Source organism: Girardinichthys multiradiatus, chromosome 21, assembly GCF_021462225.1.
Source record: "Girardinichthys multiradiatus isolate DD_20200921_A chromosome 21, DD_fGirMul_XY1, whole genome shotgun sequence".
NCBI classification, from domain to species: Eukaryota; Metazoa; Chordata; class Actinopteri; order Cyprinodontiformes; family Goodeidae; genus Girardinichthys; species Girardinichthys multiradiatus.
In genome coordinates this window covers 29,393,507-29,408,571 of record NC_061813.1, presented here as the reverse complement: position 1 = coordinate 29,408,571, position 15,065 = coordinate 29,393,507, and the positions used below count along the sequence as shown (strand labels likewise).

General features: G+C 41.4%; 1 protein-coding gene across 1 annotated transcript in view; it reads left to right on the top strand.

Moving 5' to 3' along the window:
• The window catches only part of myom1b (myomesin 1b), a 33,739-nt gene extending 25,991 nt beyond the window's left edge, over nt 1-7,748 (top strand). The window contains exons 27-38 of the mRNA XM_047349803.1: nt 52-196; nt 1,966-2,025; nt 2,194-2,261; nt 2,357-2,470; nt 3,634-3,721; nt 3,791-3,829; nt 3,920-4,025; nt 4,195-4,358; nt 4,444-4,480; nt 5,580-5,602; nt 5,933-5,988; nt 6,095-7,748. Of these exons, the coding sequence (XP_047205759.1) occupies nt 52-196; nt 1,966-2,025; nt 2,194-2,261; nt 2,357-2,470; nt 3,634-3,721; nt 3,791-3,829; nt 3,920-4,025; nt 4,195-4,358; nt 4,444-4,480; nt 5,580-5,602; nt 5,933-5,988; nt 6,095-6,355 (1,161 nt within the window). The 3' untranslated portion in view covers nt 6,356-7,748. The remainder of the gene's footprint in view (nt 1-51; nt 197-1,965; nt 2,026-2,193; nt 2,262-2,356; nt 2,471-3,633; nt 3,722-3,790; nt 3,830-3,919; nt 4,026-4,194; nt 4,359-4,443; nt 4,481-5,579; nt 5,603-5,932; nt 5,989-6,094) is intronic.
• Nucleotides 7,749-15,065: the final 7,317 nt, after the last annotated feature.

The following is a 15,065-nucleotide window of genomic DNA, read 5'->3' as shown; positions in this document are numbered from 1 at the left end:
TTTTCATGGAAAATTACTGACTGCTCATTTTCTTGGTTTTTTGTTTTACAGAAATACAAAATGAACTTTGACAAGAACACCGGTGTGATTGAGATGCTCATGGAGTCTCTGACTCCTGCAGATGAGGGGACTTACACCTTCCAGTTGAAGGACGGGAAAGCTACAAACCAGTCCAGCTTGGTGCTGATAGGCGACGGTACGTTCTGTCAAACAAATTGAAAAAGACATCTGTTAACAACTATATTTCAAAGATTTTCAGTAATATGTATTATTTATGGTTGAACATGTAACATTCCATTACATGTTAAAAGTTACATGTTTATCTTGTGGTAAAATCGTTTATCTCTCACTTGTCCAGTTAGAAATATGCAAGATAAATGTTGAAATGTATCAAAATATACCGACATGTTATATCTGCCCTGTGAAACCTGTTACACAGTCTCACAGTAACTGTCAAAGCTTTTAGTGCCCCCGTTGACAATGTGAAAAAATTTAATTAAAATGATCTTTTACTGCAGCAAGATAACATAAATGAAAAAAAAATAATACAAAAATCCAGTCTTTACATTTATTTAGTAGGGGAAAAGACAAGGAATATTTGTTTCACTGGTGCCACAATTATTGTCACCCTTACAAGGTTATTATAAAGTGAATGCAAATGAAGCTTTTTTTGAATGGATTTTTAATTGAAGGTCTAATTAGTCCATAACGTCCTGCATCCCAAGGGTATAAATATGCTGTGACATAGAGGCCTTCTCCTGTTAGTGACCCTTTAGTCAGTTGTGCTGTTTTTAAACTGCTTATAAATAAACTTGGCTCTTCAAAAGGGGAAAGACAAGAAGACATGCCATTAAAGTCATTTAGATGTGTACTGATCTAAGTAAAGTTCACAAAATAGAAGAGTAACCAAATTTACCTTGCCACGCCAAACAGTGAAAAGGATGTTAAGGGAGGTAACTGCCCCAAAGAGTCATGGGCGGTTCTAGACAGGGGCCAACTGGGGCCAGTGTCTTTTTTGCAAAGGCCCTGGGAAATTTGTTCAGGTGCAATGCATCAAGACCTCCATTAGAAAATACCAGGAGATTTTGCATTAAAATCTGGTGGCCTGTGCTTGAAAATGATAGTGGGTCATTTTTAGCTCCTCCAGTGGGATAATGATCTTAAGCATATAGCCAAGTCAACACAGAATCCGACACAAAATCGGTTTTCCTCCATGGCCATCCCAGTCTCTAGACCTAAATCCTGTGAGTGAGCTGAAAACAAGACAGCACCAGAGAGGACCCAGGACTCTGAATGATCTAGAGACACTGTGCAAAAAGAAATGGTTAAAGACACCTCTCTCTGTTTGCAACAACCTTGTGAAATGTCATCGGGGAAAATTACTGTCTTATTGAAAAAGAGTGTCGTATAAAGTATCAAAGCCAGGGTTGCCAATTTGCGTTTCCTGTACTTATTGTAAAATATATTTGTATGTTACATTTTTTCCCCCACTTAAAAAACATTATTTGTACGCTTCGGTAGTGTTTCGCCACTAGGGGGCAGAAAAAGGTTTCTCAAATCAGAGACAAAAAAAATAAATAAAACTTTACCTTTTGAAAAGGAACAGTCTTGTTTTTTAAGTTGAATGTGCAAAAAAATTAACTACTGTATCCCATAATAACTTTATTCTAAACAGATTTCTTTGTGAAAAACGTTTACATTTATTTTGCATTTGTCTATACGGATGAGCATTACAAAATCAATTTTATGGAGTTTGGCTTCAAAAAAGACAGTCAAAATTTAAAACAAAACTCATATGGCCTCCTGTTATAGAAATCAGTTCATATTAATGCCCCTGATAAAAAAAAATAAAAAATATTTGCTGCAATAACCATAATTCAGCATTACTTCCCAGATTACATTATTGGAATAAATACATGTTTTAAACCAAAGACTCTGACTTGTTGTTAACGCTTTACATTTAAGTGTTCAAGGAGCTGCAGAAGGAATCAGAGTTCCAGAGAAAGGAATGGTTCAGAAAGCAAGGTAATGTCAACATAATTACATAGAGAAACCACTATTTTGAAAGGGTGAGCTCCACTTTATTCAAAGGTGTCAGAAAACAACAAAGAGCTGTTTAGTTTCAGATTATACTAAAACATCTCTTGTTATCAACTGTCAGTGAGAAATAACTGCTGTTTACCTGTGTCTCAGGTCCTCACTTTATTGAGGGCTTGAGTTGGGAGGTAACACCAGATTGCTGTGTGATACTAAAGTGCAAGGTGAGTCTTGGTCTAAACAAAATACATTCTGCTCCCTATACACTTTTCTGAATACTTCAAGACTGAAAATACCCCTCCGCTGGGTTTCATCTCAGGTTGGCAACATGAAGAAGGATACCTCGGCTCTGTGGCACAAAGACGGACATCAGATCAAAGCGGACGAGCATCTTGGCTTTGCAGAGGGAGTTCTCAAACTGGAGATTGCCCAGGTGAGAAACGAAAGAAGACACGTGAGTAAAATGTGATATGTTGTGTTCATGAGAATATCCTAGTACTGATGCCACTCATGCTTTAAAAAACCTCTTTATGTTGGTATTCCAAAAACATATATGGATATTTTATATTTTATGAATATATGTCTTATATCCCTGTCACACTATTATGAAAAGCCAGTCCAGCATTACCTTTTTATGTGTCTGATACCTTAGCTTTCGTATGTGATCCCCAGCTTAACAAGATTTCTACTTTCCTTTTTGGACCAGTCAAAAAATATTGTGACATGTGTCTAAATCCAGGACACTTCACTGCTATGAAATTTAAGTAAATGCTATGCACATGTCATGGCAGTAACTCAATAATAATGTTTCTTTATCTCATGGTACACATATGCAGATGCCCAGTCTGCGGTGATGAAGATTTACTCAGCTCAGTATGCTAAATGCTTTGAGTGGCTCACATGGCAGGGTAGTTAGACTTGTTTTCTGGTTAATTTAGCAAATAATTATTTAACCACTTGGTTGATATATTAACTGTATAGAGCCTTGAACTTTCAGTCCAAGACGGTCAGGCCATTATTAGGTATGAAAAAAACCCAAAACAAGACATGATGCAAAAACGAATTTCTGCAGTTGCACACCAATAAACACACTATGCCAAACAGTAGGGGCATCTTAGAAAACACTCACATGCATCACAGGACTCCATGTTCCATGAAATGTTCCTCATTTCATCATTATAATACCAAGTGTATAACTTATCTTAGATATGTTAACATTAATGCAGTAGTTAAAGCAAAAAAAAAAAAAAGAATTATCATACTTTTACATATGTAGTTTTGTTACTAGAAATATATTATGATTTAAAACAAATGTAACATATGTATGTATTTCTCTCAAATGTCATTCGAACGTATTGATCAACAGAAATAATTGAACCTCCACTATGATGGTTGATACTAATTAAGCTAGTAGAGGTAGCAGACCACCCAAATGCTTCTTTTCTTTTGTACCTGAAGATGTTTGTGTGCTTTTTAAATTTGGAATTAAACATGAATTTCTTACCGTGTACGTTTTCTGATTGCTACAAACTCAGGGCTTCTGCATGCCATCGGAGATCCATTTGCATTCATTTTACTTTCCTGTATCCTTGTCAGATTTCTAGAAAGGATGCTGGTGTGTATGAGGTTGTCCTCAAGGATGAGAGGGGAAAGGACACATCCACACTGAATCTGACAGATCAAGGTAATTTTATCAGTCAGTCCGTAAACACAGCATGTGGTGAAAATTAAATGACAATTTTTGCCTTTTCAGGTTTCAAAGACTTGATGAATGAAGTTTTCAGCTTTATTGGTGAGAAGAAATATCTTTTCTTCATCTTGATTAGTATTTGTTAAAAAAAAACAACTGTTAAAATAAATATTTTGTTGTCAACTATTTTAGCTAATACCTCCACTCCACTGAAGATCACAAGCACCGATGAGGGAATCCGAATCTACACATTTGTCAGTATCTACAATGACTTGCTCCAAGTCACGTGGCACTACAAGTGAGTTTAATAGAAAACCTGCTCTGAAAAAAAGATGGTTTCTGTTGCTCTAGTTGTAATCTAGCAGATATATACGTCATAAGCACACCAGTAGTGAACTAGGTCTGTGAGTTCTTGCTTGTTTGTGTTTTCATTTCACAAATCGGCCAGTGATTTGTCTCTTCAACAGGGATTCAGCGATCTCCTTCTCCGACCGTATAAAGAGTGGAGTGGTCGGAGAACAGCTGTGGCTTCAGATCACAGAGCCCACAGAGAAAGACATGGGCAAATACGCCATAGAGTTTCACGATGGAAAGGGCGGCCTCAGGAGAACCGTGGAACTCTCTGGTCAAGGTGATTTCTTCAAGCTTTGACTAAACCTGAGCTGTACTCAGCTTTGATTCCAGACTTTAATTTCGCTTGTTGTTTCCTCTTTTAGCATTTGATGATGCTTTTGCTGAATTCCAGAGACTCAAGTAAGTTCCTGCTAACCATTGTGTAACCCCACAGTTTTAAACCCCACACATCTTAAGCACCTTGTTAATGTAGAGCATTTAGCAATCGATACAATCGGGCCACCAGGCCCACTGACCACCATCAGCAGGCAAAGTGGATGAAGCGTCTTGCCCATGGACACGACTGAGATGAATGGTGCGGGGATTTGAACTGGCAACCCACCGGTTACAGGAGGAACCCCTACCACCTTTGCCACACCTTTAGAAAGAATTAACCACAAAAAGCATTACATTCCGTGCCTTTTCCTGTACTGTTCTGTCCAAGATGAAAAGGAGCCTCTTTTCTGGCATCTCTTCTGGCACATCATATCAGACCCTTAAGCTAATGTGACACAGCAGCAAAAAAAACACATTGACCTGAGCTCCTGTCATTTGATTACAGGAGATGGCGACCAAGGAGAAATCAGAAAATTTATGTTTTTTGTTTGGATGAAAGTTAACCTCGGTGGTGGCATTCAGGAAGCAGAGTTCGCATTGATCCATGCTACTTTTCTGAATGGCATGTTATGTGGTCTTTCCCATTTTGGGCTTCTGCTTAGTGTCTTATTTATAACCTTGGAAAACAGTAAGTCATGGGTTACTTATTAAAGGTTCATAAACCCTGTGAGCAACTCAAAAAAGTAATAATTTAAAGAAATGCGGATTGTCAGAAGTCCCAAAAAGGGACACTTGTGATTAAATTTTTATTAAAATTTATTTTTTAATACTATTATTTGTTCTTTTGGGCCTTTTACCCCAGATGCCGTCAAATTAAAGTTTGATTGCAATAAAAGACAAGTGTTTTAAGGCTTTTTACACATCTTCACCAGCAGCGCTGACTTCAAGTGTAGACTATAATAATGCATAAATGTTTCACATAATAAACGCCTGAGTAGGACTGATAAGGGCTTTCAATGTGATCCATATTCTCATTATGCGTTTCATTGTGAGAAAAACTTTACACACAACCTCAGCAGTGACATTTTTTGAGTTTTTCAGATTTTGTTGAAGTAAAATACACAATTCTATCTTAAGGCTTTGGTCTTTGATTTAATTTATTGTTTTGTTTTTGTATCCTCAGAGCTGCAGCTATTGCAGAGAGAAGTAAGTTTTACCTCATCATCAAAGTCATGAAGTTCTAAATGCTTGAACAGAATGGAAAGTTTCTCATTTTGATGATTAATGATAGAATAAACCACATTTACTTAAAAAACAGACTTCATCTTGAGATAATGAGATATATGAGACGTTATCGCAAAGTAAAGACGTGTTCTGTGTATCACTGCAAAATGAGCATTATTTTGAGATAATGATATATACAATGTGTTTTCTCAGCATTGTGGTTACATTTATGCACAGATTTCAATATGAAATACATTTTAAGTTGAAAAGAATGTGCACTTTAAATAAAATTCTACTTTTTCTCTCTTTAAGATCGTGCTCGAGTGGCAGGAGGCCTGCCTGATGTAGTGACTATACAGGAGGGCAAGGTAAGGAAGCAGTATGGAAAGTAAAGTGCCAAATTGTCTCCATCCCCTCTGTGTGTGATTATATGAGGTGTTATTGTTGGTATGTTTGGACATTTTTTTACCTCAGGCTCTCAATCTCACCTGCAACATTTCGGGCAACCCAGTGCCAGAGGTCACCTGGCTAAAGAACGACAGGGAGATCACCTCCGATGAGCACTGCATCCTGAAGTTTGAGTCTGGCAAGTTTGCCAGCTTCACCATCACTGGCGTGAACACGTCAGACTCTGGCAAGTACAGCATCCTGGTGAAGAACAAGTTCGGCACAGAGAGCGGCGACTTCACCGTAAGTGTGTTCATCCCAGAGGAAGCGGGCGCCAAGAAAAAGTAAAAGCGGTCCAAGTCTTATCGTAAATACCTGTAAATGGGGTGCACTGGAAGGATGAAAAGAGCTTGAGGATGTGTTTGACGTTTTGCGTTGAGTATAAAAGAAAGTTGAAAGGTGCTGACACTGAACTTGAAACTACCAGCAGTTTTGAGAAAAAAGAAAAAACGCCCAATTGATCTCCACATTTGGTTTAAGACTAACAAATCTGAATAAATACGGTCATTTTTGACATTCTACCAAATCCAATAATTACTGGTGCAATTTCCATTTGTGTAAAATTGTAGCATGCAGAAGAAAGCATTAGTTTTAGAAGAATGAATAAAACATCACTTAACAGAAGAATGAAAACTGCTAAACTGCTTGAATCAAATGCTTGGATGCTGAAAACGTTATTTAATGTGTCTATTAAAACATTCATCTTTTTACATTTGCTACAGATTTAGTGGACTTAACTGATCACCAAGTTAAAAAAAATAAATGAGAAGTGTATTTTAGCTATTCCTCAAATTCTCAATATTACATAACTTTAAGCTTCAAACTATTTAAAATTTGCTGCCTTAAGCAAGTAACTGACACATTGCTGGGGCCACATTTATGATGTGATATGGAGTATTGTACAAAAAGTGTCATGGCCCCCCTTTTTGGTACCTGGTCATGGTTACTTTGGAACAGATTTTAATTAGGATAAAGTCAGTGCAGGTAATCCCTCGAATAGCATCCGAATGTGATGCATGAATGTTAGCAGATCAAATTAAAAATGGGTATAACTATGTGTTCATCAACGTGGACTTGTATCAAGTCATAATAATTTAAAGAATTTTACCATCGAATAACAAAACAAAGATTTCCTGTTTGTTTTCCTAAATCCCATCATAAATTATTAGACAATTGATACAGACAGCAGTTCTTCAGTTTAGTGATTGTTTCCCCATAATATAAAGACCAAGACATTGGTTAAATTATGCATCTTTTGTTTGTTCTTTAATTGTTTTAACAAAATCCAGGGGCAGGAAACTTTGAGCTTCGGATCAAGAAATGTAAGCCTTACATAATTATAGTAATACTTCAGGCCCCATTTGAACATCAGGTTATATTTGTTGGTGTGCTTTGGATGTAAATAAAATCAGTAGCAAATGTATTAAAACATGAGTGATTTCATTAGATTTATGTTTGGGATTTATTGTATTCACTGCCCCTTTAAATGTGACACCCTGACATCACTTTGTCCCACTGTCTCTAGTAAATATTCTATGTTTGCACATTTCTTTTGATGTTTTTCACTGCTGTCATTTCAAACCCATCACAGTCACTGTAATTGCTGATGACAGTGGTTATCGCTCCACTTCCTGTTCCCGTTTCCTGATTAAACTAATAAATATCAGCATGTACATCCCCAGTTCCTGCACCCTTTCCTTTATGAGTCATCTCACTTTGGTTCCACCACTCCACCTCTGACCTCTCTCACTCCACACTCTCCTTTCAGCTCACTTCTCCGTTTCGTAGTCACAGTTTCTGTAGAGCTGGAGAAACTGCAGATCTACCACCAGCATGGAGACCAGTCATCCTCACCCTGCAGTAAAACTTTATTTGTTGTAGTAGAGCTAGAGAAGCTGAAACAAAATCAGGAGTTACGCAAAAAAAACGATATAAAATTAAGAACGTAGTTTGTTTCCACAATGTTAAACAAGCAACATTTATGTCAGCAGGTTTCATTGATTATTCATGTTCTTTCATCAACATAACAGGATAATAATGCCTGAGTACTAATTCATGTTTGGTGGACCAAAAGTGTTCAGGGTTTCAGGGAACACAACCATCAACTTTGCACCAATATCTGAATATTCTGGAACATCCAATACCACTGATGGCCACTAGAGTTAAAAAATTTGATGCTAAAATTCTTACATTGCAGCACTGACCCTGTTAGATTGAATTTAAAACCTCTATCTCAACTTTTCTGTAAAATATCAACAAATTGACGTTATTTGTTACAGCTGAAGCCAGATATTTACATAAACTGTATAATTTATTTCTCACTGTCTGACAGTAAATCAGACTGAACTTGAACCTTTTTAGGTCGGGTAGGATTTGCCAATTTATTACTATATGTTAAATATTAGAATAATTGGAGAGAAAACTTGAGAGCCTTTCTCTAAAGTCAAAAGTTACACTAAAATTACAATGCCTTGGGAAAGGCCTGGTGATTATGTCATGGCTTCATAAGATTTAAGGTAACACTTGCAAAGCATTTATTTATACCAGTAAAAACATCTCCTTGAAATTAAAATCTGTTTTTCAAGAGAGACATGGGAACAAAGATAGCAACACAGACACATGCAAACTATTAGATATATTTTAAGGCAACACCTCAAACACATAATTTCCTTGTTTGGCATCATGGGAAAAACCTATCATATATTAGGAAGAGAATTGTGGACCTCCATAAGTCTGGTTCTGTCAAGTCTTGTGAGGTAGGAGCTGGACCAAAACGCAGACTGGACCTTGGAAGCAGCATGCTGAGTTGAAATAATTTATTAACAATACAAAACTTACAGGCAGCCACAAGGAGAAAAGAGCATGGAGCACGCACAGAGAACTGGACAGAATAGCAACATCGGATGGATTCAGCAGAGAACAATGGGAATTAGAGTTTACAGAGACAGGGTTTGAGAATGACAAGAAAACCGGAATATCAACCACAGCAGATCCGTAGCAGCTGAGGCAGAAATAAGTCAGTGAAACTAAGGGAGAGACTAAATATCATAATGTTTGTTATAGATCTGACCCACATGCAGAATACCACTCGGGAGAATAAGCAGTACGTTTAAAAGATTTATTTTCAAGGGAGTGAAATGTGTTAGGGATCCGGGATCCGGGACCGGTAATTCACCAACTGCACAAAGATGAGAAAAGGCTGAGACCAGAGGAAATGTTTAGTAATCTTGGTTAGACTAGGGCTTACTGGGGAAGGAAGATGAACCGCCAGAGGGATGAGAGATCCGGGGTTGGAGAGCACAATGCAGGAGAAGTTCTGTGAAGGTAAGTCCTTAGGAGCTCTGATCACGGAGAATGGATTGATGGTGTGGAGCCCAGGTTGGAGGTACCTGCGTGAGAGTTTGTTGGAGGGTGGACAGGGTTCGCTTATGATTTGATCCAGGTGGTCGAAGAGCCAGGAAGCTGCCAGCTTGAACTTGATCCGGAGGAAATAACTGGAGACTTGAAGCATTATCCAGAAGTCAGGAAACACTCTTTAAGAAGAGTCTGGAGATCAGCTTGAACTCATCCAGGTCTGGAACAATCTGACAGGGCAGCTTCCAGTCTAAATACACCGTTGAAGTACTAGGCGGACATGACGACGGTGTTCCTCCATGTTGTTGGAATAAATCAAAATGTCATCCAAGTAAACAAAAACAAAAATGTTCAGAAAATCTCTAGCTTAGTGAAAATAGTAGAGCCATGTACCGGTTCAAAAGCAGAGGAAATGAGAGGAAGGGTACTTGTTCTTGATGGAGATCTGGTTTAAACCCCTATAATCTATACAGGGACACAGTTACCCATCTTTTTTCCCCACGAAGAAAAAACCTGCTCCTAAGGGGATGAGGGGTGCCGAATTATTCCTGCAGACAGAGACTCATTAATGTATTTCTCCATAGTTTGGCTCTCAGGTCGAGAAATATTATAGAGTCGGCTGGACGGGAGTGGGGCCCCTGGGTGGAGATCAATAGGACAATCATACGGTATGTGAGGTGGCAGGAACGAGGCCTTGGCCTTACTAAAAACCTGTCTCATATCGTGATACTCAGTGGGGACCTTTGAGAGATCTGGGTTATCATTATCAATGTCCTTTAATTCAGGGGGGCTTTGAAAGACAGCTGACTGGAGACAGGAAGAGAGACAATGGGTGGACCATGACTCGACACTCTGACCAATTTAAATGCGGATTGTGTCTTTGTAACCACGAGAAAGCTAAAACTAAAGGGGTCTGGGCAATAGGGAACACAAAGAACTAAATGTTTTCCCTATGATTACCAGAAAGAAAGAGCTCTAATGGTTTAGTACAGTGTGAAATCTTATGTAACCTCTGACCATCTAGGGCGGAAACTAAGCGTGGTGAGGGAAGGGGTTCCACCTCTATCTTAGCTCGATCTACAAGTTCCTGATCGATTAGATTCTGCTCACTACCAGAATCAATAAGGGCTGACAGATTTAGGATGTGTTGGTTGAAAACAATAAAGGAAGGAAGAACGGGTCTGGGGGGTCTGAAGGGAACGTGTTGGTCCGTCGGTCTCCCCACTACGACCGGCGGACCCTGTCTTTTGGCCGCACTGGACAATGAGGGCATAAGGCTATGAAATGATCTGGAGAGCCACATTATAAACACTGGTTCTCCCACCTACGTCTTTGTCTCTCCTCAGGAGAGAGGCGGGTGCACCCAACCTACATAGGTTCTGAGTCGGAAACTGCTGCCCTAGAAAGAGACCTGGTGGAAGGTGGGGCGTTAAATGAAACCTGAGATCCCTCAGTGGTTCTCTCTACTCGGAACCTCATTCTTTCTCTCAAGCAGTTATCAACCCTAATAGCTAAAGCAATCAATTCATTAAGTGTCTTAGTTTTGTCCAGCAAAACTAACTCATCTTTTAGAGATTCATTCAGGGACTGAAAGAAAGCAGTCTTAAGTGCACAGTTGTGCAAAAATCAATAGAAAATTCTGCTACAGATCTATTTCCCTGTCTAAGACACCACAAGTGGCAAGCTGGGTTAGTTTGATCTGTTTCTGCTGAGAATGTCTGTTTAAACTCCTGTACAAAATCATCAAATGAACATCCAAACTGATTACAGTCGGGGAAATGGGCTTCGGCCCATCTTAAAACCTTGCCAGTCAGTAAACCCAGAATATAAGAAATTTTTACATTGTCATGTGGGAAGGATTGTGGGGAGCGATTGAAAACAAGCGAACATTGGAGAAGAAAACCCCGACAATCACCCACTTCACCGGAAGTGACGTCACGCGAGTGAGGAAGCTGCTGCGAGGCCGGGGAGACTTTGGCGGCCTCTCCTGCAGTGGAATTTTGGCTGGTCAGAGTGTGTTGGAGCATACAGGCGATTTGATTAAGATGAACGTTGGTCTGTGTCTACTGCTCTGCAAGGGAATGGAGAGAGGAATCATGAGCTAGAATTTGTGATGAATGTTCAGACTAAGATCTCCTAGGTGCTTCAGCTGGGTCTTGTTGGCCTGAATATTCTGTCATAATGTTTGTTATAGATCTGACCCACATGCAGAATACCACTCGGGAGAATAAACAGTATGTTTAAAAGATTTATTATCACGGGAGTGAAATGTGTTAGGGATCCGGGACCGGTAATTCACCAACTGCACAAAATATGAGAAAAGGATGAGACCAGAGGAAATAAACGGTTTAGTAATCTTGGTTAGACTAGGGCTTACTGGGGAAGGAAGATGAACTGCCAGAGGGATGAGAGATGCGGGGTTGGAGAGCACAACGCAGGAGAAGTTCTGTGAAGGTAGATCCTTAGGAGCTCTGATCACAGAGAGTGGATTGATGGTGTGGAGCCCAGGTTGGAGGTACCTGCGTGAGAGTTTGTTGGAGGGTGGACAGGGTTCGCTTATGATTTGATCCAGGTGGTCGAAGAGCCAGGAAGCTGCCAGCTTGAACTTGATCCAGAGGAAATAACTGGAGACTTGAATCCTTATCCAGAAGTCTGGAAACACTCTTTAAGAAGAGTCTGGAGATCAGCTTGAACTCAACCAGGTCTGGAGCAATCTGAGGAGGAGGACACACTAAAGTTACTCAGCACACAAGAGGAAACAAGAAAACAAAACTAGAGCTAGAGTCTGGCGAGAGCCTGTTACCACTGGTGGATAATACTCAAGTGTCGAAGTGCTGGCAGCTTCCAGTCTAAATACACCTTCAGGTAATCAGTGAAATGCGAAGCACCTGCCCCCTCTGCCTCTGTGAGCTCCACCACCATCTAGTGACCAAGCAGAGTAAATAGCAGGCAACACAAACACAGTAAACTCACAGACCCCGACACTAAATAACTGACACAGAGGAGCCAAACAGGTTAGCACAGAAACCTCAGGGGAAAATCTAACAGATGTCTTACTGAAATAATTCTAAATTAACAAAGAACACGAGAACAAATTAAGAAACTAATACACAAAGGAATTAACTAAAATGGCAACACAGAATGTTCAGTCAGAATTAATGTCGGATAGCAAGAAAAACAAGTTTATGTCTTTTTTATCCAATGTAGGCAAATATCTAGTTTGATCAGTATGGTTTATGATCTATGAAACAGCGTCCAACAGACAGTACTTTCATTCAGCTTGTTGCAACTTGGGGTTTGATTGTTATAATATCCACCCTTCCAAAATCAGAATCAGAATCAGAATCAGAAAAGCTTTATTGCCAAGTACGTTTTTGGACATACAAGGAATTTGTTTTGGCGTAGTTGGTGCAATACAATACAAATTAAACAGTATAAACATATCTACAATATAATATAAATATATGTGCACAGTTTTAAGTGAGAGAGTAAATATAGAGCAGTATAAGATGCAAGAGCAATACAACAGTGCAGGTGATCATTGTGCAAGTATGGCAGTGCAAGTAAAGCAGGAGTCCAAGCTGAGCGTTAATGTAACGCATAGAGTTACAGGTTACAGGTGTCCTGTCAGCAAAAAAGGGGGGGTGTGGGGGAAAGGGAGAGTGTCAGGGTGGTTTCCGGACTTTGTTAACAAGGCTGGTGGCAGATGGGAAAAAACTGTTCTTGTGGCGTGAGGTTTCGGTCCGGATGGACCGCAGCCTCCTGCCAGAGGGGAGAGTCTCAAAGAGTCTGTGGCCGGGGTGGGAGGGATCAGCCAGAATCTTCCCTGCCCGCTTCAGGGTCCTGGAGGTGTACAGTTCCTGGAGCGACAGTAGACTGCAGCCAATCACCTTCTCAGCAGACCGAATGACACGCTGCAGCCTGCCCTTATCCTTGGCTGTAGCAGCGGTGTACCAGATGGTGATGGAGGAGGTGAGGATGGACTCAATGATGGCTGTGTAGAAGTGCACCATCATAGTCTTTGGCAGGTTGAATTTATTCAGCTGCCGCAGGAAGAACATCCTCTGCTGGGCTTTCTTGATGAGGGAGCTGATGTTTGGCTCCCACTTGAGATCCTGGGACATGATGGTTCCCAGGAAGCGGAAAGATTCCACAGTGTCAATTGTGGAGTCACAGAGGGTGATGGGGGCAGGTGGGGCTGGGTTCTGCCTGAAGTCCACAACCATCTCCACTGTCTTTAGAGCGTTGAGCTCAAGGTTGTTCTGGCTGCACCAGTCCAACAGATGGTCCACCTCCCATCTGTACGCGGACTCGTCACCATCAGAGATGAGTCCGATCAGGGTGGTGTCGTCCGCAAACTTCAGAAGCTTGACAGACTGGTGACTGGAGGTGCAGCTGTTGGTGTACAGGGAGAAGAGCAGAGGAGAGAGAACACAGCCTTGGGGGGAACCGGTGCTGATGGTCAGGGAGTCAGAGACGTGCTTCCCCAGCCTCACGCGCTGCTTCCTGTCAGACAGGAAGTCAGTGATCCACCTGCAGGTGGAGTCGGGCACACTCAGCTGGGAGAGCTTCTCCTGTAGCAGAACTGGGACGATGGTGTTGAAGGCAGAGCTGAAATCCACAAACAGGATCCTGGCATAGGTTCCTGTGGAGTCCAGGTGCCGGAGGATGAAGTGAAGGGCTAGGTTGACTGCATCATCTACAGACCTGTTGGCTCTGTAGGCAAACTGCAGGGGGTCCAGCAGGGGGTCGGTGATGTCTTTTAGGTGTGAGAGCACAAGGCACTCAAAGGACTTCATCACCACAGAGGTCAGGGCGACAGGTCTGAAGTCATTAAGCCCTGTGGTCCTTGGCTTCTTGGGAACAGGGACGATGGTGGAGGACTTGAAGCAGGCTGGCACATGATATGTCTCCGGTGAGGTGTTAAAAATGTCTGTGAAGACTGGAGACAGCTGATCAGCGCAGTGCTTCAGGCTGGCTGGTGAGACAGAATCCGGTCCAGCAGCTTTCCGGGGGTTCTGTCTCCTGAAGAGTTTGTTGACGTCCCTCTCCTGGAAAGAGCCGTCCTCGGCATGGGTAGGGGGCTGGTGGGGGGGAACTTCAGGGTGGGGGTTGGAGGTGCCAAGGCCCCTCTTGAGGTTGGGGAGGTGGGGGTGGTGGATTGTGGCTGCAGCTGTTGGGGGGTGTCATGGGGGATGGTTGCAGGACTGTCCCTTTGTCTTTCAAAGCGGCAGGTCGTTGGCGAGGCGTCGGTCGTTGATGGAGTGGGGGGCTTTCGGCTTGTAGTTGGTGATTTGCTTGAGCCCTTTCCAGACAGACGCAGAGTCGTTGGCTGAGAACTGGTTTTGGAGCTTCTCAGAGTACAGTCGTTTGGCCTCTTTCACTGCCTTGCCAAACTTGTACTTTGCCTCTCTGTATATGTCTTTGTCCCCACTCCTGAAGGCCTCTTCCTTATCCAGTCTTAACCTTCTGAGTTTAGCTGTGAACCAGGGTTTGTCGTTGTTGTAACTCACCCTGCATGATGGTACACAGCTGTCCTCACAGAAGCTGATGTAGGAAGTCACAGCCTCTGTGTACTCGTCCAGACTGTTGGTAGTAGTCCTGAACACATCCCAGTCTGTACAGCCTAAACACGCCTGGAGAT